A 27,045-nucleotide genomic window follows, 5' to 3' on the forward strand; every position below is an offset into this window, starting at 1 on the left:
TGGTTTATTTAAATGTGTGGATCAGAACAAAGAAAACTGGCATTTACCAATGGTTTATTTAAATAAATGGATCAGAACAAAGAAAACTGGCATTTACCAATGGTTTATTTAAATGTGTGGATCAGAACAAAGAAAACTGGCATTTACCAATGGTTTATTTAAATGTGTGGATCAGAGCGATAAAGCGATACCGAGCGACGTACCGAGCGATAAAGTTATTGGAGCATGGAATGAAGGTATTGGAAAGGGTGTTGGAGAGGAGGATAAGGAAGAAAGTGAAGATCGACGAAATGCAGTTTGGATTCATGCCAGGAAGAGGAACGACAGACGCGCTTTTCATTGTGAGGCAGTTGCAGGAGAAGTACATGGAGAAGAGGAAGAAGTTGTTTCTTGGGTTTGTTGATCTGAAGAAAGCATTCGATCGGGTTCCACGCAAAGTATTGACATGGGCATTGAGGAAGTTAGGAGTGGAGGAATGGTTGATCAGAGTAGTGATGGCAATGTACAAAAGAGCGCGCACAGCTGTAAGGACGAAGGACGGGAACAGTGGTGAGTTTGAGGTGAAGGTGGGAGTGCATCAGGGGTCGGTACTAAGTCCACTACTATTTGTAGCTGTGATGGAGGTGCTGGCTCAGAACGTAAAGGAGGGTTTACCGTGGGAGTTGTTGTATGCAGATGATCTGGTGTTGATTGCGGAAAGTATGGATGGACTGAAGGAAAAGATGAACACGTGGAAGGAATGTATGGAGACAAAAGGTCTGAAGGTGAATATCGGAAAGACGAAGGTGATGGCAAGTGGTAAAGCATGTGGTGAGGTGGAAAGAACTGGGAAGTGGCCCTGTGCTGTGTGTAGGAAGGGTGTCGGAGTGAACTCCATTCAGTGTACAATGTGCGCTGAGTGGGTCCATCAAAAATGTAGTGGTCTGAGAGGGTCATTAACCAGTGTGGCAGCTACATTCAAATGTAAGGTGTGCACAGAGGGAGCTGCAGATGGAGGAAATGTTGAGTTGGATCTTGGAGACGGCGTGAAGCTGGAAGGTGTGAAAACATTTTGCTACCTCGGAGACATGCTGAATGGAGAAGGTGGATCAGACTCGGCAACGGTTGCTCGAGTGAGATGTGCATGGAAGAAGTTTCGGGAATTGAGTGGCGTGCTGATGATGAGGGGAGTGTCGTTGAAGCTGAAGGGAAAGGTGTATGCTGCATGTGTGAGAAGTGTTATGATTTATGGGAGCGAGACATGGGTAATGAACGTAGAGCAGCAAGGAAGGTTGGAAAGGGTGGAAATGCGAATGGTTTGACGGATGTGAGGAGTATCGTTGAGAGAGAGGAAGACAAATGATGAATTGCGAAAGATGATGGGAATAGAGCCTGTGATTGATGCTGTGAAGAGGAACAGGTTGAGATGGTTTGGTCATGTGTTGAGGAAGGATGAAAGTGACTGGTTGAGAAGAGTGATGGAAATGAATGTAGAAGGAAGTAGAAGACGGGGAAGACCGAGAAAGACTTGGCTAAAGATGGTGGAAGAAGAAATGCGGGCAAGGGGGTTAACAAGGAGAGATGCAGAAAATAGGGCAAAATGGAGAAGATTGTCATGGGGACCGCAAGGCTAACCCCCGCTCTTGCAGGGAAAATGGCCTTAAAATGCATGTTGTGTTTTTGTTGTTGATCAGAGCCAAGAAAACTAGCATTTACCAATGGTTTATTTAAATGTGTGGATCAGAACAAAGAAAACTGGCATTTACCAATGGTTTATTTAAATACTTGGATCAGAACAAAGAAAACTGGCATTTACCAATGGTTTATTTAAATGTGTGGATCAGAACCAAGAAAACTAGCATTTACCAATTGTTTATTTAAATACTTGGATCAGCACAAAGAAAACTAGCATTTACCAATGGTTTATTTAAATGTGTGGATCAGAACCAAGAAAACTAGCATTTACCAATTGTTTATTTAAATACTTGGATCAGCACAAAGAAAACTGGCATTTACCAATGGTTTATTTAAATGTGTGGATCAGAACCAAGAAAACTAGCATTTACCAATTGTTTATTTAAATACTTGGATCAGCACAAAGAAAACTAGCATTTACCAATGGTTTATTTAAATGTGTGGATCAGAACAAAGAAAACTGGCATTTACCAATTGTTTATTTAAATGCATGGATTAGAGCCAAGAAAACTAGCATTTACCAATGGTTTATTTAAATGTGTGGATCAGAACAAATAAAACTGGCATTTACCAATTGTTTATTTAAATACTTGGATCAGAACAAATAAAACTGGCATTTACCAATGGATTATTTAAATGCATGGATTAGAGCCAAGAAAACTGGCATTTACCAATGGATTATTTAAATGCATGGATTGGAGCCAAGAAAACTGGCATTTACCAATGGATTATTTAAATGCATGGATCGGAACCAAGAAAACTGGCATTTACCAATGGCGTAGTTAAACACATGGAACATCACTTGTACATACACCTCAGTTTGTGCCAAAACAGACAAGAGTTTTACTATTAAACGGATATTTACAGATTTCCTACACAATTATAGGATTTGTTTTAAACCCACTTGCCTTCTTTTACACTCATCTTACTATAATTCACCAAATGTCTATCCGTCTGTCTGTCTGTCTGTCTGTTTGTTTGAAGGTACCGTAACAACTGCTGAACCGATCGCAAAGATATTTTGGGTTTATAATCCTGGGATCTCCAGGAGTAAAATAGGCTATTTAGTTTTCCCAATTTCAGCTTTAGTCTCAAGCATTCTCAGGTTTGGACTCCCGCATAACGTTCATTGTTCTCATTGTGACGATGTTGTTTTCCCGGATTCCGCACAAACGGCTGCACCGATCGCTGCACAGCTGCACCGATCGAACTCGGTGACCTCGGACAAAGACCTTTTATAAGGACACGGGTTGTTAGAGGACACGGGAGTACATACAACATCGGGAGTACTAACTGCACGCGTCTTCAGTATCAAGCTTAAATCTGTCATGGCAGATCTGAAGAGCGGAATGCTTGGAGAAGTGGTGGGCGACTTCGGCATAAAGGAAGATCAGAAACGTGGACTCCCACACTGCCACATCCTGTGGATACCTGCTCCCGCATGACGTTATTTTCCCGGGTGCTGCCCAAACGGCTGCACTGATCGAGATTTCACGGATGTTTATATAAATCGTTTAAAATAAAAAAAGCCTTCAATTTCTGATATTTTGCCTTTTCATTTGGGCCTCACAATTGAAGCCCCGCCCTTAGGGCGGGTATCGATGCTAGTATCCGATAATGTCATTTTCCCATTTCTCTCCAACACCTGCTGCCCATCCAAACTTTTGATAGGAGTAGGCTTGTTATTGCCAGCAATCTTAGGCCAAATTACAAATTTATATCACCTACAGTGAAACATCAGGCCTGCGCAGCCGGGTCGTGAAAAACTCTCGCTAGCTGAACCCACACAAAGTGACAATAATCTGAGACATCAAAGTAGTAGTAGTCGTAGTCGTAGTACTTGCAGTAGTAGAATAGGTAGTAGTACTCTCATTTTTTATCTCATTGGCTGACTACACTTTCAACTTCTCAAAATCAATGTGCAGATTGCCCTTTAAACAACAAGTACAGTATCTATTTAAATTTTGTTTCTGTATGATTAACTTTATACAAGTACTGCAGTACGTTTGTATTTTAAAATAAATGAAAAAGCTTATGTACAAATGCTTCAGAACCATGGATTCACCACATCACAAGGTGGAATAAACAAGGCACCGAGTTCCACTTAAACTAAACTTGTATCTTTTGCATCAAATGAACTAAACTCCACAGCACTGGATCAGTGAAGCATTGGCCAGGTGTGGCAGGTACTTTTATTCACCTTTTCCATTTGCCTAATTAACATAGCAGTCAATTTTTTTGTTTAAGTTGAGAGATGCAATAAATAAACTGCGGGCTAATCGCAAAGACACCACAACTAAATTTTTTTACAAACTAATCAAATTTACCATGACGAACCATTTAAAAGACCATTGATTACTCAACTGGGGATCGAGACTAAGCATGCACAGTCCTTCAATGCACAAAATGGGCAATTATGTAAGATATTTACAAATACTAGCAAAGCTGCGCCAGTTAATATTCAGGAGAAAATTATTATTTTCAAGCAAATAATAATAACAATATAGAATACAAAAAGGATTTATGATCAGGTAGATGAAACCCAAGAAATATAAAACTACTACAACAAGATTTGAAATGCCAATCCACATTGGGCACGGAGCATTTACTATTAGGCCGTGGCTAGTACAGCAAGAGATCTTTGAGTCAAAAGCTTGGAGGGGGACTCCAGTTCCAGCCCTCTTATCAAAGCAATCAATTGTCATGACAGAGAGCACAGGAGGAAAGGTGGCAGCAGAGTAGGGCCACTTTGGAATAGGCTGATAATCAATACTGAGAGAAAGGTAAATGATAAGCGGGCTGGTCGGATACATTTGAGGTATGCACAATTGCCACCGAGCCATGCAGCCTGGGTTAGAATCGTGACCCAGCTCTAAACTGTCATCCTCGTGTTTCACATGAAGGACAGCACATCAACGCGTGTACCGGCCATCAGACAGACATTATGCTGGAGGACCCATCCACCAAAACGAGTAGTTGGTAAATGTTGAAGTTGGTAGAAGCAGAAAATGAAGTGATAAAATCAGGCCACAGGACAAGTGGTCAGGGTTAGCGCAAGTGCACTAAAATTTCTGCTGGGAAAGATTATATACTAGCTGAAGTACCTGGCATTGCCCAGGGAAATTCAATGAAACGTGTATTTAAATATTTCCTGCATGACAATCGCAAAACATGTTACTCGATCACTCCTGGGGAAAAAAACCCAGGCAGTGTATAAGCAACATACTCACTCGAGGCCTGAACACGGTGTTATAATAAACCTGCGTAACGCAATCTTTCCAACAACAGGTGAACATGTAAAAACTATAATAATTAAATGTGTGTTGCTGACAATAAATCACGACAACCTCAACATACGATCTTCACAATACAAATTACTCGATCACTCCCAGAAAAAAAAACCCCAGACAGTGTTTAAGTACAAGACCCGATTGAGGCCTGAAGGCGAATTATCTGGTTTTATCTGGGGGAAATTTTTTATCCAAACACAACCCTCAACCTTCCTCTGGATGAAAGAGGAGGCCATGCAGAGTTTGTTGCATTGGTTCCTGCAGGGAATGCATAAATAAACCAACAAACAAATGCACAAACTTTCTTGTTTATATATTACCAGTTGGTTTCCCCAACCGCCAGACGTTGCAAGGGGTATTTGCAGTTTCGGTCACAAGAATAATCACTACTAGTCTAGTAGGAAGACTAGGTCCCCCTGCACCCCCCGGAGATATACTTCTAATCAGTGTTTCTAGATTGGAAAAAATGTGTAGAAAATGACTAGCTATGGCCCCAAGCTGAAATAATGTCCCACATACCATTTTTATGCAAATTACTGCTGCCATTATCAAAAAAAGACTAGGTCCCCCTGCACCCCCCGGAGATATACTTCTAATCAGTGTTTCTAGATTGGCAAAAATGTGTAGAAAATGACTAGCTATGGCCCCAAGCTGACAAAATGTCCCACATACCATTTTTATGCAAATTACTGCTGCCATTATCAAAAAAAGACTAGGTCCCCCTGCACCCCCCGGAGATATACTTCTAATCAGTGTTTCTAGATTGGAAAAAATGTGTAGAAAATGACTAGCTATGGCCCCAAGCTGAAAAAATGTCCCACATACCATTTTTATGCAAATTACTGCTGCCATTATCAAAAAAAAGACTAGGTCCCCCTGCACCCCCCGGAGATATACTGAAACTGGCAGTGACTGGTGATTGAAATGCGGTGCCTTTTTGTGTTTCAGGTCGAGGTACGTGAACTCCCCACGATCTACAGCAACCAGGAAGAGACTGATACCAGGGTGGTTCTGTACCTCCATCATGCTGCTACCATCGGATACAAGAACGCTGTAGTCAGAACACCGGACACAGACATCCTCCTGATCCTGCTCCACCATGCCCACAACATCAAGCTGACGGTGTACCTGGATACAGGGTCAGGGAAGCATCGCCAACTTGTCAACGTCTCTGAGCTGGCAGAATCCCTGGGAGAGGACTACTGTGCCACTCTCCTGGGGTACTATGTGTTCAGCGGAGAAGACTGCACCAGTGCCTTCAAAGGGAAGGGAAAAGTCGGGCCCTTGAAAAAGCTGGAGAAGAATCCCAGGTTTCACAGGGCATTCGGTGAATTTCACAGGGTATTTAGAAAAATAAAACTTTGTGTTAACGTCTGTGTAGACGGACCTTAATATGAGTCTATTATTTCGTAAAACTGTGATTATTTTGTAAATAAAGCACTAATTAGCATACTAGTATACCATAGACACATGTAATCATGTTATGAATAGTTCTATCATGATCTATGCCCTTCAAAACATGGGTCTAGACACCTTCATTTTTCAATTATCTGCAATATTGGCTGAGATATGTCAAAAATCGTTTTTTTGATAATGGCAGCAGTAATTTGCATACAAATGGTATGTGGGACATTGTTTCAGCTTGGGGCCATAGCTAGTCATTTTCTACACATTTTTTCCAATCTAGAAACACTGATTAGAAGTATATCTCCGGGGGGGTGCAGGGGGACCTAGTCTTTTTTTGATAATGGCAGCAGTAATTTGCATAAAAATGGTATGTGGGACATTGTTTCAGCTTGGGGCCATAGCTAGTCATTTTCTACACATTTTTTCCAATCTAGAAACACTGATTAGAAGTATATCTCCGGGGGGTGCAGGGGGACCTAGTCTTCCTACTAGACTATACGATTCAGACCTTAACACAAATAAAAAGGAAAGCAAGACAAATTTACAAAGTGATGACAAACACGTGGGCCTCCGGCACACTTTAACATGTTAGTGCTAAGTTGGGCAAAGGACATTTACACCGAATGCTAAGACTGGTCTTGAGATTCATGAAGTAGCTCTCTAAGCAGAAGCTTCTTCTTCTCCTCCTCTTCCCTTTATAATAAGATAAGGGGTACAAGGGGACATAAGGGGTGAGGTCCAAGGGCACCAAGCTTCTGCCCTCCCTTGACCACGATACCGCTCCACTTCCCTCTGTCAGCCAACTCTCTCAACTCAACAACCCCACCATGTACTGATATTCCTCTTAACGCAATCCTCCCATTTCAACTGCAAAGGTAACAATAAAAAAAGAGATGGTAACAATATTGAAAAGAGGTGGTGACTCATCCAGGATTGTGCCCCCTAGCTAAGGAAAAACTACTTATGGTAGCTCTATGCACCTGGAGATGTGAAAGGAGTGGTTCTTCTTGTTCTTCTTCCTGTGACATCTTACCATGCCTTTTTGACGCAGTTATTAATTAGTCATTTCTAAATTCTCATAATAAAGGTTTGTTGAAAGTTTGATGACAGAAGCTGAAATGTCGGAACAAGTTATGCCCTGGAGACCGAGACAGATGCACACGGGCACGAATGCAAAGTCTCTTCTCCGACTGCGTGGGCTAACTCACCCCACACCGATCCTCCCCCTCACCCTCTTTCCCCTTTCTACTGTTTTTCTACATTTTACAACCAACAGCCATGTTTTCATGAGCCAATCTACAAGCAGCCGTGATTGTTCCAGCAGCATTGTGACAATTGTTACCCTATAGCCACAATATGCTGCAACCATGCTCGCGCAACGCATACATTAAAAACAGACATAACACGAAAGGAGCAACCCGACTGTCAAATTAAACTAGACCATGACGCCATACCGAAGGGCAGCCAAACTGACAGTTGGTGACATTGGGGTGATGTTTGGTATCAGGAAGCAGGTGGTCCTTTGTCAGCAAGATGAATGAGCAGTCACACAAACATATTTTGAAAACAAAAAACACACTCGCACCTTCTGTAAGGCGATATATGAGATATACCAGCCATAAAAGTTCAACAGGTCAGATGCAGCATGATTCCAGGAAATATTTATCAAAAGCAGCTGCCCTCATATTTAATACAATACAGCAACACAATACCTGGCTTCGAGTTTTAAGACTTTAAGGTCAAAAGTGACTATTTGTCCTGAATATTAACAATTTAAATACAAGAACGTTAATACAAATTCCCAATAACATTAACAAATAGCACACAATTGTAATAGTAATAACAATAATCTATATATAATGGAGCAAGTGTTTGTATGTATGTATGTCGACTCTTCACCCATTGGTTGGATAGCTGTGCGGACTCCCCACCCCCCCCCCCCACCTCCCTCCCTCCTCCCCCCCTCCCCCACCTCCTCCCCGCTCCCCCACCTCCTCCCTCCCCCCCCCCCCCACACACATCTCATCGTGAAGGCGAAACACTGGGAGGACATCAGTTTATAGCTGGATTGAGATGCGAAGCCAGGATAGACGGCTCAAACACCTGTGTGCATACTTCTTGGCTATCCTTTGCCCCATGCACAACAGTCAATCCTCATTGTCAAGCGTTTGCTTTCAGATTGTAAATCGAAAACTACTTTATTCTGGCAAAACTGAAAACATTTTGTGAGTGCGATGAGGCGAATTCAAAGCAAGCGGAGCGCTCCATAACACGACACGACAATTTGCACTTCACCCTCACACCCATGAACTATTCAAAGCGGAATCAACAGCACATCGCCTACACGTCTCCATATGTGTGATTGGTCCGAAAAAATAAATCGCAACAAAAAAGATGCAGTTCGTTGTGGATCCAATGGAATATGAAAGTTACCTCATTAAGGAATGGTGTTCTGCGGTTTTGTTAAAACAAATTTTATGACAAATGCAGAAAAACTTAGTTTTACTATCGCTTCAAAATTGATCTCAAATATATCATTCATTTTAACGAGAATAATGCAATAAAAAAAAACCCAAAAAAAACCTGAAACGCCGTCTCCCTCACACCCTAAAAAAGGCTAAAACGATCGAGGTAAATGATAACAAATGACCGAAGAGGCACAAAGGAACATAGAAAACAAAGTAATGGGATTAGTGAGTACAGAAAAGATCACAAGTTGGTATCGGAGTTGACAAGGTGAGCTTCAGGTGTGAGGGATTGTGAAAAATGAAAGGAAAGGAAGCGACATTCTGCAGGAGTACAAAATGAAAAAAAAAGCAAAGGACGGAGAAGAGATATAACAAGTGTGTGTGTGTGTGTGCGTGTGCGTGTGCGTGTGCGTGTGTGTTGTCAAAGTTCCGCAAATGAGGTACTGCAGACGTGCAAAAAGGTACAAAATATACACACAGTATACTGTATATATAATTAAATACAATACATCATTTGATTATATATATACAAAACCTTGGCCACGCTTTGGCCTATTGTGAGTATCTCAATCGCAGCACATTTTGAACACCCCTCCAATAACAAACTGTGGGCCTTGCAGCATCGGCAACAGATGCTTACGATATACAGGGCGATTAGATATGCACAGCGAAATATTCTACTACTACTTAGTGCCACCACTACGACAATGACCGCCATCACCACCTTCAACGACCCCAATGAATCCCACCTTGCGGAGTCAGCCAGGAAATGTTTCTGGCATAAATCTTTCACGTTTTCAAAGCCATGACTGATGTTCGACTGAAGGTAGCAGTAATTGGGAATTTGTTCAGGGTGCCAACAATAACTCACTGAGTCTTCATGAAAGAAGCCATAAAACATTGTTTCCACATACGACTGATATTAAACGCAACAGCTGGCTCAACATCCATCCGGCCATCCCAGAATTCTGGAGTGTAAATAATCTCCGGTGACCTGCCGGTCTCTGCTGCCAACAAGAGGCCAGGGGGGTTCAGGCAGTAGCAGTATCGGCCCCTCCCAAGACCATTGCCGTTTCAATCAACGTAATTCTCTTTCAATTCATTTCACCAACATTCGTGGTCTTTCTTCAAATCATTCCTCTGTTGAACATCAAGATGTTGAACATCGAGCAAGTTGTCTAGTTAGTCTAGCAAGTTGAACATCTAGCAAATTCCTCTCATCACGTCACTTCTTTCAGTTACTCAATTGTCACATTGTCAATTCCTTGTTTCCCTGTTCACACTGGTAAATTTCTGTTAATTCCTTTAACATTTCAAACTGCAACCTTCACTCACTTCCGCTTTGAAGGAGGAGTCTGTGTCTCTACTCCAACATCAACACACCTGCTGTACGCCTTGTAGACCTCGAATCTCCAAACTTTGATGTAATCTGGCTTAAGATTTGTCTCCCGACCATCACTGTTTTTCTCTTTTTCACTTCCTGCTCTTCCAACTCGACAAACGTTACAGCTTTCTTTGACTATCTTAATTCCTGCCACGAGGCCATGACATCCGAACACCCTCAAGCAGAATTCCTCTATTTAGGAGACGTCAATGTACACCACTGGGAGTGGTTCAAATCATCCCACACGGATGTTGGGGGAGATGAAGCTCTTACATTTTCCATTCTCAATGATTTGGAACAAATTATCACCCACCCTACCCATATCCCAGATCGTCATGACCACTCGCCTAATACTTTGGATTTGTTCTTCACCTCCAATCCGTTGTGTTACAGCTACACTATTTCACCTCCAACTGGTTCTTCTGACTACAATTTTGTGAACATCACTTTACTTACCACCTCTCCTTCTCCTCCGACTAAACACCAGTATTGGCATTTCAATAGCGCTGACTGGACTGGTTTACGAAACCTTTTTTCTGATTTTCCCTGGAAAGACGACTTGCTCTCCTCGGCCGATGCCTCTATCTCTGCTGAACGTATATCTGAAGTTATTATTGCAGGAATGGAGGCTTATATCCCCCTTCTCTTTCAGGTCTATCTCTCCTACCAACACTTGGTTCAATAATTCCTGCTCTGCAGCCATTCATGCACGGGATGCAGCATATCGGACATGGAAAAACTCTTCTTCCTCCGACTCCCATTCAACTTTCATATCCGCTAGAAATCATTACAAACGTTATTCGTGAGGCGAAGCATTCCTTTATCCAAAAGAAATGTGACAACCTTTCATCTTCTTCCACTGATAAATCTTTCTGGTCATTAGCTAAAAGTATCTCCAACAACTTCTGTCGCTCTATCTTTCCTTCACTTTTCCATTCCGATGATACCATCCCCATCTCTCCGACTGATAAAGCAACTCTTTTTGGTTCTCTTTTCTCATCTAATTCCACTCTGGATGATTCTACCATCCCATCTCCCTCCGATGCACCCCTTACCAATCCTACGCCCCTCCCTATAATCTCTTTCCATGCAGTCAAAAAAGTACTCCTCTCTCTGGACACAAGCAAGGCATATGGACAAGATCGCATTCCTAATCGTGTTTTGAAGGAGAGCGATTCAGAACCAGTGGTTGCTCGTTTGTTTCGTTTTTGTTTAAAAACACAACCTTCTTTCCTGGACCTTACTACAGCATATTTTAAAGAAGAGTGATCTTTCAAACCCTTCTAACTGCTGTCCTATTGCTCTGACTACTATTTCCAAAGACTTTATATGGCTTTTGCAAGGCAAGATCTACCGGTGATGTCCTTTCTTACATTACGAATGTCTGGGCCTCTTCTCTGAGAGACTTTGGGGAATCCTTTGTTGTAGGCCTTGATATCTCAAAAGCCTTTGACAGAGTTTGGCATCAGGGTCCTGATATCCAAGCTTCCATCTTTCGGCTTTCCTCCTTCACTCTGCTCTCATATCAAGCTTTCTCTCCAACCGCTCTATCTCCATAATTGTTGGTGGTTCAACATCTTCCTCCTTCCCTATCAACAGCGGTGTCCCTCAGGGTTGTCCCGTCTCCAACACACCTCAGGGTTCTGTCCTGTCTCCAACACTCTTCCTTATTTTTATCAATGATCTTCTTTCTTCTACAAATAACCAAATGCACTCATTCTGATGACTCAACATTACATTCCTCCATGTTTTTCCCATCTGCTCCATCTTCCCTCACTCAATCTACATCTTGTTTCATCACAGCCACCTCTTTAAATTCGGATGTAGACAAGATTTCCCAGTGGGGCAAATGTAATCAGGTTTAGTTTAATGTTTCTAAAACTCAATTTCTTCCCAACTCTCTCTCTAAAGCTCCTCTCAACTCTCCAATCTCCTTTGAAAGCACCACTATTACACCACAATAAATACACCACAATAAAGTACAATAAACCTACTAGGTATTACCATAATATAAAATTTATCCTGGAATCCACAAATTCGGCGAATAGCTAAGTCTGCCTCGAAGAAACTGGAAGTCCTGTTCAAATGTTGAGGATTCTTGTCCTCTCAACAGTTGTTTCAACTATATAAATGATTGATCTGTCCTTGTATAGAGTACTGCTCTCACATCTGGGGAGGTTCTAGCTCCACATACTTACTGGACAGAATTGAATCTAAAGTAATCCGACTTATCAACTCTCCCAATCTGACCTCAAAACTCGACCTGCTGGAATTACGCCGCAAAGTTGGCTCTCTTTATCTTTTCTACAGATATTTAATCGGTTTCTGCTCCCAAGAACTTGCTGCTTGTATACCTCCGCCATTATCGAGACCACGGAATACTCGACAAGCCACTACATCACATGATTATTGTGTGGCCATTGGCAACTCAAGAGTGAGCCGTTATGATGTTTGTTTCTTCCCCTCCACTGCCAAACACTGGAACTCTTTACCTTCCCATGTCTTTCCAAGCACTTACGACCTTCCCCTTTTCAAAAAGCAGATTTTTTTTACTTTCTCAAAAACTCTTAGACTATCCTCTCTTTCTTCACTTTTCTATCCATGCAGCTCTTATATTTAAGGCCTGACCTGGATGAGGACTACATAGTCAATGCCTGGAGCCTTTAACATTAAAAAAAAAATGTTGTTGGTATTGGAGCTAGTTTTTGGAACTTTAGAAGGTGCGTGGCGAGAGATGCAGCTGCTGTCATTCTTGGGTTGTGAATGCGGTGGCATCAGAAGCTATGTAGTGAACAAGAAAGACAATACGAGACATTGGTATGTACTTGCAGAACAACTTTTCAGCAGATTGGACACCGACGCAATAAGGAGAGACAATTTAAAGAGTTAAAAAGAAAAGAGTTAGGGCGGTAGAAAGGCAGGGATCTTTTATTCAGTGATGAATGCATGGAATGATCTCCCTGCATGGATCGTAACAGTAGAGCCAGTGGATAATTTTTATATTCAGTTGGATAGGTATCTGGAAGTAGTTGGGATGGGGGAGTATTATGATGACAGCAGGAAAAATCTGACAGTTTATAGTCACACCAAGAATAAAACCAAGGCTAAACATCTCATATTTAAGTGTTCTCGTTTTGCACCATCCTCTGTGACCCACAGTGAGAAATACAGGCCCCAATCTCTATGTGAGCAATATATTGCAAGCAAATACCGACAAAGCTGTGAGCGGTTAAGTGCCAAGACCAACCATCATGCAAAGTAGTTCCAGTATCTAGTTTTATGTGCCACATTCAAAATGGTATTTCACAATTCCTGGATAAATCACGTGGCCATCCACCTCAAGTAACCGAGTCAATTATTCCAATTGTGTCTCACAAAAAACGGGAGGACTTGCGAGGAAGTTCCTCTGGAATGACAAACTAAAGCATTCCTCAAAATCGAATGGAATACATTTGGTGATAATCCTATTCCCTCTTATCTCCTTTATAAAGCAGCATCTACATTCTTCAAAATAATATAAAATGGTGATTACCTGTTGCCAGGATTCAGAAGTGGCTTAAGCAGAAGACTCAAACGTAACTATGATTGGCAATGGCCACTGGAGAGCAGTAAAACTGAGCAACAGATGGTTCACAACCATACGCCCATAAAAATCAAAAAAATACGATGCCGTCACAGCATTAGGAAGCCGTAACAATCACAAACGAGAAAAATCCCAAAATGCAAAGCCCGTCAACGCCCGCTTTGTACTCGTACTAAACTTGATGAAAACAGCTCAACATGTTTGTTTGTTTTTCTCCATATTCTCAATGTTTTTTTTGTTTTTTTTACAAAAGCTCAAATAGGAAAAAAAAAAATTATGGCATGGGAGCGTGCACACATGCAATCACCTCCCTCTACCCCCTGTGTGAGTAGACTGGATAAACAATAAAAATTTCCCCAAAAAAACCTGGCACTTTCCACCTGATATGGAAAAGTTAAAAACAGACTGCAAGACAGACGAGAGAGAGACTTACAAATGGCTGACATCTTAAAGGGATGCCAAATAATGCGTTGACATGGCAACAAAGACCATGTGTTGATGTCGACAAAGAGGGTGCTGACGAGTAAAAGGCGATTTAAAAAAATATTTATGGCTATAAAAGATGCAAACTAGAATTGAACTATTGAAAGCAGCGACCGTCTTTAATTTCAGATGTTACCGAAAGTGCCAAAACCAGGAAGTAGGTTTACACAACGGGCTCAATGTCTTTCAAATAACATGAGAGAGTGATGTAATGAAATTGTATCTAAGTTGAACCCAGGTGTTATGCTCTCTCCAACCACTGAGAGGCGTCTATAAGAACTCGGACGGCCATCGCTCCGAATAAATTCCTGTGACATTTAATCGGTGACACGTAGACTCAAATGGTGCGTATATGTAGATGATCTAGGCTTGCTTGCACTGATTGATAAATTGCTGAACTTCTCCTTGATTATATAATCCTGATATATTGCTTGATCGTATTTTTACAGGATGTTGCCAGAGATCGAATTGTCATTAAACCTACTATTAGGACAATGTTGTGGATTTGACTTTCATTACAATTAATGTTATTGTGGCTGTGAGGTGTTGTAATAAAATTGTAATAAAAAGAAAACTTGATATAAAATATTGTATTACAATAAAATTGTAATAAAAAACAATTACCTTTCATTACAATCCTCAAATGATGTGGAAATGTAGCCACAAAACAAAGAAGAGCTAACCTTTTCGAGCGGTTCCAGCTGAGCATGCAGGTCCTGCAGCCGTGTGAGCATCTGACGCTCTTTATGCACCTGGAACTCTTCAATGCACATCGATGAATACAGCTGTTGCACCATGACCTTGACCTCATCCAGGTTCTCAACAGCAGCTTCGCCTCGATTCACTGTCACGGACGGCATCGCGATGAAACATTTTCATTTATTTTTAGAGATCGATATGGAAAGAATAAAGTGAATTCAAACAAAACGAGCAGGAAAGGATCATGAACTTATTGCTTTAGCACCGAACGAGAGGTTAGATGAACCAGTCTATTACGGCTCCCTGAAGTACAAAGGCCTCGTCGGCGTTTAGCGTGCTAAGTGCAGTTGGTGAGAGTGAGCATCAATGAGGATCAAAGCCACACCAGACAGTAGAGAATGAAACTAGAGTTTAATCACTTAAACAGCCAGCTACATTACAAAAATCAACATTGTATAGTATTAAAATAAATAAATAAATAAATGGCCAATGGTGCAATATTACCACAATGAATAAGTTATCAAAATGTACATTTATCTTCGAGGGACAAAATGAATGGAGCATCTAATCATCGCATCGCCGCCGATGAATTACACAGATAGATGGGCTCGTTCACCAATAAAGGTTTCAAATGCATACTTCAGAGAGAATGACTTCTTTGTACTATATGTACTAGCACCGAGACGCACTAACCGTCACTGGTACTGGTACAAAAAAATGTATCGGAATCCGAGGAGATTGCATTCTTTCTAAATGTTAATGGAGCTTGTGTTTAAAAAAAACAACCGAGTCAGAGGATTAGTTTGCACAAGTTAAGAGGAATATACAAGGTGAGTCACAAAAAAGTACCCGATTTGAACATTTAATTTAAATATATTAGTGGGTAGAAATGTCAAATGTAGTGAATTAGGTACGGCAAGCATTCACATTGCTTGCAGCTGATGCATTTTCATATTAAAAACTTTTCTTTTTTTTCCGAGGAACCCATGGCACAACAGCAGAAGAGTAAATCTTCATCGTTGAGGAGCATGTAAAGCTGCTATCCACGAGAGGAGAGCAGCGTGCGTTCAGAAGACAATTCCCTAAACGTAAATGCCGACCTCGAAGATCATACATCGTATCATTTAAAAGTGGAGAGGGACGGGTTCCATGAAGAACAATAATCCAGTCTCATGTGAGGACATTTCCAACATTTATTAGAGTGAAACAAGATTGTACGAGTTCCTTTATGTGTCGTATAAATGATATGGTCTTGCATTAAAAATAGCAGATTTAATTGACATACAGTATTAAAGAAGGCGCATTGCTCTGTCTGCCCATTGGTTGGACAGCTGGTCTGACTCCACCCACATAAAATCTCAAAAAAATTCGAATCATACGTCCGCATATTGGTCACCACATGCAAAGCTTCGGGCCTTAGGCTTCAGGTGTACATTTGAAGACTAAACAACGCATCTTCCATCATAAAATAAAGGAACGTTTTGGGTAAATAAAGTTATGTTTTGATTACAACACATGCAGAGGAAACGAGGTAATGCGTGTTTTATTTGGGAGTGATCGAGGCAGTGGTCCAATATACAGTCACATGAAAAAGTAAGTACACCCCATGTAAAGTTTTGACTTTTTCAACATATTTCAACATACAGCTATTTGATCTTCATTTCAACAATATTGATAGATAAAGGTGATATAATACAACAAATATCAAGAAACATTTACATTTGGTAGTCCATTGTATAATTTATATAAACATAAATGCAAATTTCGCATGTGGAAAAAGTAAGTACACCCCATGAAATGTTTTTAAAAATCTTTTTCACATATGTGGACATATCAATATTTGATCTTGATTTAAACAGTATCTATAGATAAAGGTGATCTAATTGAACAAAAAACAATGGAAAATTGACTTTGCAATAATTTATTCAACAAGAAATTGTTGCACAGCATGCACAATTGCATGCACAGCTCGATTCAAATCCCCCCACAACATCTCGGTGGGATTTAGATCCGGGCTTTGACTTGGCCATTCCAGAACCCTGCATTTCTTTCTTTTCGGCCAATTCCTTGGTGGAATTACTGGTATGTTTAGGGTCATTGTCATGTTGCAAGATCCACCTTCAGTTGAGCTTCAACTTTCCGACAGATGGCCTCACATTATCCTCAAGCACCCTCTGGTACAATGAAGAATTCATAGTGGATTCTATGATGGTGAGCTGCCCAGGCCCTGATGCAGCAAAGCTGCCCCAAACCATAATATTTCCACCACCATGCTTTACAGTTGGTATCAGGTTCTTGTGGACAAATGCTGTCTTTGGTTTTCACCAAACATGTCTTCTGGTACTGTGGCCAAAATTGTTCTACCTTTGACTCATCTGTCCAGAGCACATTGTTTCAGAAGTGCTGGTCTTTGCCTAGGTGTTCATTGGCAAACTTTAGTCTTGCCTGATGTTCTTTCTGGACAGCAAAGGTTTCCTCCTGGCACACCTCCCATGTAGATCAAATTTGTGCAGCCTCTTTCTAATGGTAGACTCGTGCACTTTGACATCAACAGTGGCAAGAGCTACCTGTAGATCCCGTGATGACATTCTGGGGTTCCTAGAGACTTCTTTCAGCATCTTGCGGTCTGCTCTCGGGCTGAACTTGCCCGGGGCGGCCTGGCCTGAACAAGTTGGCAGTTGTTTGGAATCTTCTCCACTTGAAGATGATCTTCCAGACAGTCGAATGATTGATTTCAAATTGTTTGGAGATCTTTTTAAATCCCTTCCCAGTCTCGTAGGCATCTATACACAAAGAATTAAGTTAAGCACCCCCCCGTTTTTTTACAACCTCGCACATTACAAGTTTGTTGTCGTCAAAACAGTGTAATATACCCATGATATTGCTATATTTTCTGGAGAAGTGATATTATGGTCACATAAAAACATAACAATCATGCCGTTTTCAATAGTTTATTCTGAATAATTTAAGGTGAAATTTTTTGGGAATTTTAGGCATATTTTCACCTCAATTTAAGTATGGAGCTATAGGTCCATCACGGACAGTGTGGATGACGTTTATGTTTTCTAACGTACAGTCATTGTTCTGAGAAGACCTCTAGCGATCTTTGCGTCAATAACGTGTGTAGGACCCACGTGATCGGATGGAGCAAGGTGCTGTGACAACCATCCCCTGGCCTGCGTACAGTCCTGACCTGAACCCCCTCGAGCACGTTTGGGACATGTTGGGACGACAAATTGCGAAGATGGTCCCTCCAATAGCCAATCTGGATGAATTGGAACGTGCATTACATCGGGAATGGAACAACTTGCCACAGCAACGCATACGACGGCTTACAGGGTCTATGAGACGTAGGGTTGAGTCAGTGATCCGATCACGTGGGTCCTGCACACGTTATTGACGCAAAGATCGCTAGAGGTCTTCTCAGAACAATGACTGTACGTTAGAAAACATAAACGTCATCCACACTGTCCGTGATGGACCTATAGCTCCATACTTAAATTGAGGTGAAAATATGCCTAAAATTCCCAAAAAATTTCACCTTAAATTATTCAGAATAAAATATTGAAAACGGCATGATTGTTATGTTTTTATGTGACCATAATATCACTTCTCCAGAAAATATAGCAATATCATGGGTATATTACACTGTTTTGACGACAACAAACTTGTAATGTGCGAGGTTGTAAAAAAACGGGGGGGTGCTTAACTTAATTCTTTGTGTATATAAGCTTCTTTCTGAAGGCCTCGGAGAGCTCTTTTGATCTCGGCATGGTGACGCCGCACACTTCAACAACAAAGGGCAAACCAAACTAAATGTCTGAGGTTTAAATAAGACAGGTTCCTCCAAGATCGTCTCTAACAATGTTCTAATCATTTGCACCTGAGCTGGTGCACCTCATTCTAATTTTAGGTATTTGAAGTAGTGATAAATGTCGCGGTGTACTTACTTTTTCCACATGCGAAATTTGCATTTATGTTTATTTAAATTATACAATGGACTCCAAAATGTAAATGTTTCATGATATTTGTTATATTATATCACCTTTATCTATCAATATTGTTGAAATGAAGATCAAATAGCTGTATGTTGAAATATGCTGAAAAAGTCAAAACTTTACATAGGGTGTACTTACTTTTTCACGTGACTGTATGGGATCGTTTCTCTGTATGAAACTTTAACACAGGATATGGTGTGTTGAGAGTTTTGAAAAACATGGCAAATGCTTCATAGAATGTGCGTAAACAAAGAAAAAAACTAAATATGTAATGATCCATCTAAGAATGCCCTTTTGCTTTTATGAGGAAGGGGGAGGGGAGTACAGAGGGTTGGGGTTCGGAGGGGGAGGGGGAGTTCGGTACTCCATTAATTAATGTGGCATCGCTATAACGCAGCCATGATGGTGCAAAACACCAACACCTGAAAAGTACCTGTACATCCTTGTATGGCTAAGTTATACTGCAAAACGAAGTGCAAAGTCCCAATGATCGAAGCTTCATTTTAAATGTTTTTGATCAATTTTAACGATTTTTTATTAATACAAAGTCAATGCTCGTGCATTCATAAAACAAAGTTAGAGAAAATAAAATCAAAAACATTTTTGATCAATGCAGCATTCCTCCCACCGCTCTCGCCCTCGTCCCCCACAACCCCAAATTGCATACCTTGCACAGGTGGCTGGACAAAGAATGATTCCTCATTGACCACCAACTTGAAATCATCCAGCAGCAAAAGGTCAATGCCAGTGCTCCGGGCCACTCGGGCTCCATCTACGAACACACGAGCCAGTTAGCACGGCAGCCAGGCAGGCTAGGCCTAAAATGGAGCATGACACGGCACCAGCAGGTATAAACTCCTACCTGAACACACTGTAGCTGCTCGCACCACAACACCTAAGGATTTTTTTAGCAAGTGTAAAAAAAGAACTTCGAACATTCAAAATAGGGGGTTCGTTCAGTCCTTTCTCGACCTATTAATTTATTTGACCCCATACACTTCTTGACACGAGTGCACAGCCTGCACCATTCACCAACAAATACTCGCAAGCACCACAGCTGGTGCACATCGAAGCAATCGTTCACCGAATGTATAACGGATTACTCGTCGATACGATGAGGAGCAGCGCGATCTGCGTCTGTGGACAAAATCAACAATGGATTTTATCAACTAAAGGTGAAGTGCAAATGCTCCAGCATAGGAAATGAGATATGGCTGGACATTGGGACTTTGTCAAAGGAAAAAAAAGAAAGTTTTGTTTTAGGAAAGGATGAGGGTTTTTATTTATATATTTAGTTCCGAGTATAGGCGAACGCGAGAAGCATCCGCTTCGTCGCCTCATTTCCCTTCCCAAGAAAACTCTCATCAAACTTTAGTTGACAAAATCCATCGTTACTTGACGGGCCTTGAAAATTTAATCAGGAGGCGCTGTCCCAAAGTGGAGTGAAATCGTGCAACTCGTTTCCTCCAACCACGTGGCCCTGAATGATTGTAGTCACTTCTACTTCTTCATTGGAAACTGTGCGTCAGCAGACGTCGAGTGGATTTTAAAAGTTAAACAACGCCATTAACGCCATGCATCAAACACTTTGTGCTCCACAGCAAAATCGAGCACAAATGGGTACCGACCGGTCGTGTAGATGGCAGTCCGGTCGATGCCTCGATCTTCCTGCTGTATGTTTTGTAGGAGGTCACCAACGGTCTGCAGCACTGGCCTTAGCGTGAACTCGCATCGCTCTTTGCGTGAAGGAAGCATCAGAGAGAGGACCGGAAGGCCATTGCGGTATTCCACAATCACTCCTTCGGAGGGGAGGGGAGCGCATAGAAATCAATCACTGTGGTAGTTTGACAGAAGCAGTCACCAATGGTTTCGTCATACAGAATCTGGCTCTGATGGGTTAGACAATGTGCTGTAGCTAAGGCATGAAGAGCAGCAAAAAATAGGGAGTACAAACAAGAAACGGTAGGTTAGAACACTTCCAAAATTCCTTATTTATCCCGTGTACCCCACCCCTGCCCTCTCCCTTCCATAGATCTCCCGATGTCCCTGTTCTCTACAGTTGTTGTACTTCCCTCTCTCTCCCTCTCGTCTCCCGCTCCCTTTATTATATGTCCTATGTGTTAGTTCTTATACGAGCCTCGACTTGGTATACCAAATAATTAAATAAAAGATTGTTCAAACCCATATTGGATCTTCTGCAAGGGAGGAATCGTGTCCTGCACACAGTACAAGTGGCAGACTGTCGTCCATTCTTATCTCGTGGCATAATTCAGGAACCTTGTATTTTAATGGCTGACAAGCGAGAACAAACACCAACAAAAATAAAACACATTCAATCCAATCTTTTTTCCATACGAACGAAAAAGATCAACAGCATGTTTGAGAGAGGGTGACGGAAACCTACCGTTGGAGGGCGTCCCTGCTCCATGACAGCATGCCACATGGAATCTCCAAAGTGGAACGAGTTTCTTGGCCTACAGGACAAATAAAGGGTAACAACAGAACATCAATCAGAAAACTGTTCAAGCATCTTTATACATAATGAAACCCAAAGCGCAATTTAATTTTTTTGGTCTTCATATTTTAAAACCAACGCAAATAGAGGAGCCATCAAGGATAAGTAATGGGATTGAGAAGCATTTGATAGGACGAGCCGATCACTGATTTATAACAATCCCACAAGAAGTAGAACAAAGCGAGACAGCAACAATAATGCCACGACGGTCGGGCTTGAAGTGCCGCCCAAGGATGATGCCGACCACATTGCGAACGCTTTGACAAAAGTCTACTTTTCACTCCAGACTAAACACAACATAATGGAATAGAATAAAAGAAGAGGAAGTTGTGGAAGGGAGGAAAAAAAAGAAAAGAAAAAGACCAACAGCAAGGACACACAAGACACGGCAATGAGGGAACAAAACAAAACTGAACAACTATCTGGATCTGCACAGAAACAAATCTGGAATTGCAATTCAATTCAATATCAGGTCACTGAAAAGAGAAAAGCTGCCACCACCGGAAACCGGAATTGCAAAACGCTATTAATCGCACCAACAACGTTTGGTGACGATGCACGAAGCAGCAAGATAGGGGACACACAACATCATATTATTAGACCCCTACCGGTGTACACCAGAGGGGACGAAAGGTTTGCACGCCGTTCCTCCGTCTGTCAGTCCGTCAGTCCGTCAGTCTGTTAGTCTGTTAGTCTGTTAGTCCGTCACGCAAAGAACAGTTTTCCGGACTTTTTTTTTCTAAACTCTTAATGCTAATGATTTCAAACTTGGCACATGGTTTCCTCATGATAAGTTACAGATCAAGTTCGAACTTCACGACGTTTCGATCATTTTTGACAAAGTTATGGCACTTTGTAATATGTTTATTCTAGAGTTCTCCTCAAGCCGCACCGCGCGCCCTCAGCCTCGTCTCGCGAACGTCAACAGCGCGACACAGCGCGCGCTTTCCGGAGGGGCGGAGCCAAGCCGAGCAACATATATATACACATCGATCATTGATCTTGAACCGGAAAATATAATAAATTACTGATATTTAGCGACTCGAAAGGTTCTTTATCAACAACGTATTTTCTGTGCTTCTGCTGACATGTCTGCAAGGTGTATAAATCGAAGTCCCGAGTGCGAATCACAGGTGAGCCCGTCCTGAGGTAATTTGCGATTGGGAACGATTCAGAACCTGTGGGTGAATAACCCTTGGTAATTTCCCCAACAGTTTTCCGGACGACAGACTGCCGGTAGGCGACATGTATTGCAGCACAATACTCAGAATGCTTGTTTATATAGTCGACTGCTTAAGGTACAGGCAATTAAAAGGAATGTAACTAACAAAGGCAAAGATGAATGTGAAGCTTCGACTCGGCTGGACATATTCATTGGCACTGCTCATTTATTCATTCCCATAGAAGAAGAAGGGCATTGGCAAGCAGTCGTACAAATCAACAAATCCAATCAAACCATAGACTCGCAGCAGAATTTGTTTTCTTGTACACGAGGCCGAGGCTCGTGGCCGAGCTAGTACACCAAACGGATCAGAACATAATAGGATGCAAAAGGAACAGTAGCGAGAGGGGTGAGGGACACCAACAGCAGAGTAGAAGGCCAAGATAGTGGGAGACTTGCACAAGCAAAGGGTGTGGGGATGAATGAAGGCAGGGGCAGGAGTGGACGCATGGTGTGGACAAGATGGATAAAGCAGGAAACTCCAAGGAGGGAAAACTGAAATTTTGGAAGGAGGGATTGAGGCAAGGTGAGCGGGAGGGGAGGAATTATCATGGTTTTGGATTGGGAATGATCGGAGATGGTGGTGAGCAGCTGTCTTGAAGACCTGGAGAAAAGGAGCTCAAAGATGAGGAAGTTGATTCCACGGGTGGGAAAAAAGGGAACAAAGGAGTATTAGTGAGCCTGGATTTAGTTAGTTTCCTGGATTTAGTTAGTTTCACCAGAAGGGGGCTGATGGTGGATCGTGCGAGTGCTGCAGAAACTTGTGGGAGACAAAGCACGGAAATAGCAGAGGGTGTAAGACATGGTAGGAGCTGGCAGGAGATGGTAGAGAGAGACAGAGAGAGAGAGAGAGAGAGAGAGAGAGAGAGAGAGAGAGAGAGAGAGAGAGAGAGCGAGAGAGAGAGAGAGCGAGAGAGAGACAGAGAGAGAGAGAGAGAGAGAGAGAGAGAGAGAGAGAGAGAGAGAGAGAGACTGACTGTTTCTTCCTTTTATTACAAGAGTACAGAAAATCAGTTATGTTCAGTCATAAAGAAACAAAACACAATAAAAATGGTCTCAAGGAAAAGTTATTATCAAATCATCATCATCAAGTGTGCATATGACATCATTAAAAACCCACTTTTCTTTAAAACATGTTAAATTCTTGTTCATTTAAAAAAACCGGTACTCTAGCTTTAGTCTTGCATTTACAAGAGCCTTAAGGGTGAGCAGTACATCACATGACGAGTCAGAAGCGTTTCCCATTTTTTTCTTCCTGGATTTATAAATTGCAAACTTGGCCTGGCCAATTAAAAAATTCATTAAAACCACATTTCTAAGGGAAGACGGTCCTAAAACACCATAAATAAAAACATTGTGATTGAAGAGGGAACCAAGCTTCACAAAGCGTTCCTGAAGGAATGTAAAAAGAGGTTGCAATCGTTCACACTCAAGGTATATATGCGGTAGGGTTTCAATGGATGCACAGAAAGGGCATAGATTAGAGTTAGCAGTAGAAAACCGGTTCAGTAAAACATTATAAGGTAAAATCCAGTGTACAAGTTTCCATTGAATATCTCCAACATACTTTGGAGTAGGCAAGAGATAAAAACTTCGCCAATTGGGGCAATTGGGTGGTATTGGGGGTAAAACATCCCGCCATTGAAGCCTCGGGTGCTCAGAAAATGTTTTTGCGTATAAAATTTTAACGTACGCGTTGTACAAAGTTTTCTTTGGAAAGGCGGGAAGGGATAATGCAGTATCATCAGGGCTGTTCAGGCCAGGGGACAGATTAAGTGGCGGGCTGAAGACCTAGGAGTTTGGGGAAGTCACCCACTGTTTCCTCGGGGGAAGGGCCAAGTTCCTCGCAGGTATTACGATACGTTGTGGATATCCCTTGAAGGAACCGAGAGATGATCCTGACAGATTTTATTCCGGTTTTTTGTGCCACAGCAGCAGCACTCAGCCGGCAGCTCCCAGACTCTGTCATGAGGTCTTTCACTCGCAGCAGCTTGGCATCAACAAAATGTTGAACGAGTCCCCTATTATTCAAGCTGTTTTCCAGGAAGGGGTTGTAGCATAGGGGCTCATTCAACAACATTTCCATGTTGTATGTTGCCATTTCACGGGAAAAGGACAGGGCTTGCCAGGCGTTCATCACCCCTTGGTAAAAGGTGGGCAGCAAGGATGAATCGATTTGATGAGGGTTCATCAAGAAAAGTTCTCGGTCGTAACCCAGCTTGCATGTAAGCTGCAATATGCAGTTAGCCAGAGGCCTCCAGAGTAGGGCTTCATCTCCATATACAAGTTGGCGCACGATATGAAGCCGGAAGACCATAATCCGGCTGCGGATATCAATAAGACCTTGGCCACCTTCAGTGAGTGGTAAGTGTAGTGAAATCGTATTCGTACTGAACCCGGGGTGATGCTCGCTGCACGCTGACACCGCTAGGGGCGTGACTATAAGACCCGCTGCTGCGAACGGTGCTCCAGAGACTTCTCCTGTGACATGTTACATCGGTAGCCTCGCTAACGGTACGCCTGTATAGAATATCCAGCTTGCTTGCATTGAATGATATGAATGGACCCATGAGATGTCGCATCGTATACTTATTGTGTATTTCTACTTTACAGGACGATGTGATGATCTAAATGCAATTAAACCAAACCGTTGGACTAAAGTTGTGTGGACCTGATTGGTTTTACACAACACTTAATTGCATTTAAGATCTACAGACATGGCTGGCAACAAGACGCTGACGGTGTCCGTCTTCAGCGCCGACCCACAAGCCACGGATGGAGGCTTGCAGCTGAAGCACTGGCTCCGACAATTGGAGCATCTCTTTGATGAGCCTGAGACCGCTCCGACGGCTGCCGCGAAGCTAGCAACTTTACATTCAAAAATCGACTACCGGGTCTACAACGCTATCGCTCAATGCGCGACGTATGATCTTTCCATCGCGGAGCTCAAACGGCTATACATAAAGGAAAAAAGCCCGGTGTATGCACGATATTTGCTGCAAACGCGACGTCAGCAACCCAACGAGGCAATGGACCATTACGCCCAGGAGCTCCGGCAGCTTTTGCTGGACAGCGTCAGGGAGCCACGGACTCCCGCGCAGGCTCAGGATGATCGTCTTTTAGATGCCTTCATTGCAGGGGTCTCCTCCCAGGAACTAAGGCTCAAACTCTTGGAGAAGACCGACCTGACCTTCGCTACGGCGCTCGAGCAAGCGACAGTATACACCGAAGCGCGGATGCAATCGAACGCCTATGATCGCACGCGCCTTTTGGCGGGCACCACACTACACGCCCGGCCGGAGAGTGCTACCGCCGAGGACGCGGATCCGCTCGCTGAACTCCGGGATGCTCCGGAGGAAGACCCAGCCCTGACGGCTGCCGTTACGACCAGACCCAAGGCCTTGCGCGGGGCCGCATGCTTTTTCTGTGGGGGGCCACGTCATGCCCGGGTCGTGTGTCCGGCACGAGACGCTATATGCCATTTGTGCTCGTTAAAGGGACATTACGCTAAAGTGTGCAGGAAAACGGCACGCGGCTCGCGGCTCACTGACTCGCGCAGTCGCGGTCGCGCAGCGACCTTGAATGGGCTCGTTGCGGAGCCCGCGAGAGCCCAACACCCGGCGCCTTACCCGACTTCGAAGGGGAGGGCCCGTCTCTGCGGACCCCTGGGCGCTCAGACGTCCTTGGCGGGCGTCACCGGACAGCCACCACCGTCTCATTCTCCATCGGGCACAAAGGCCGTGTCCTTGGCCAAACTCCGGGCCACGCAAGGGGCTTTGAAACCTCGCCAAGCCCCAGCGGAACGTACTCCTCGAGTCGTCCACGAGCTAACAGCGGCCCACGCCCCGACAAAGGAGATAAGGGAGCTTTCCAATACTACGGAGGCCTTTTGCTGCCAAAAATGTCAAAAGGCGTTTTCGAATACTACGGAAGCCTTTTTCTGCCAAAAATGTCAAAAGGCGATTTCGGATACTACGGAAGCCTTTTTCTGCCAAAAGTGTCAAAAGGCGATTTCAAATACTACGGAGGCCTTTTCTCGTCAGAATTGTCAGATTTTGAATCGCGAAACACCGGAATGCTGGGGAAAGCCCTCTGATGACGATAATGGAGTCCCCATGGTCAACGCAGACTCCGGCCACGACCGCAAAACTGCTGCTGGCGTAGGATCCACCCGCGAGGCTGGTCCGACCCATTCGGGGGGCTCAGTCCCGCTCCCAGCAGCTTCGTCTGGCCTGGCTCAAGCCCTTATTCCCCTCATGGTTGAAGGCCATTGTGTTCGGGCCTTGGTGGATACAGGATCTACGGATAGTTTTATCAACCAG

The 27,045-nt window shown here is 42.9% G+C and overlaps 1 protein-coding gene across 1 annotated transcript in view; it reads right to left on the reverse strand.

Moving 5' to 3' along the window:
- Positions 1-27,045, reverse strand: part of MCU (mitochondrial calcium uniporter) — a 128,652-nt gene that overhangs the window by 20,109 nt on the left and 81,498 nt on the right. Inside the window, exons 2-5 of the mRNA XM_068125478.2 lie at positions 21,391-21,460; positions 20,615-20,785; positions 19,654-19,758; positions 14,973-15,133 (exon numbers count right to left, since the gene is read on the reverse strand). Coding sequence (XP_067981579.2) covers positions 14,973-15,133; positions 19,654-19,758; positions 20,615-20,785; positions 21,391-21,460 — 507 coding nt within the window. The remainder of the gene's footprint in view (positions 1-14,972; positions 15,134-19,653; positions 19,759-20,614; positions 20,786-21,390; positions 21,461-27,045) is intronic.

This window comes from Myxine glutinosa, chromosome 8, assembly GCF_964187855.1.
Source record: "Myxine glutinosa chromosome 8, kmMyxGlut1.1, whole genome shotgun sequence".
Lineage (NCBI taxonomy): Eukaryota > Metazoa > Chordata > Myxini > Myxiniformes > Myxinidae > Myxine > Myxine glutinosa.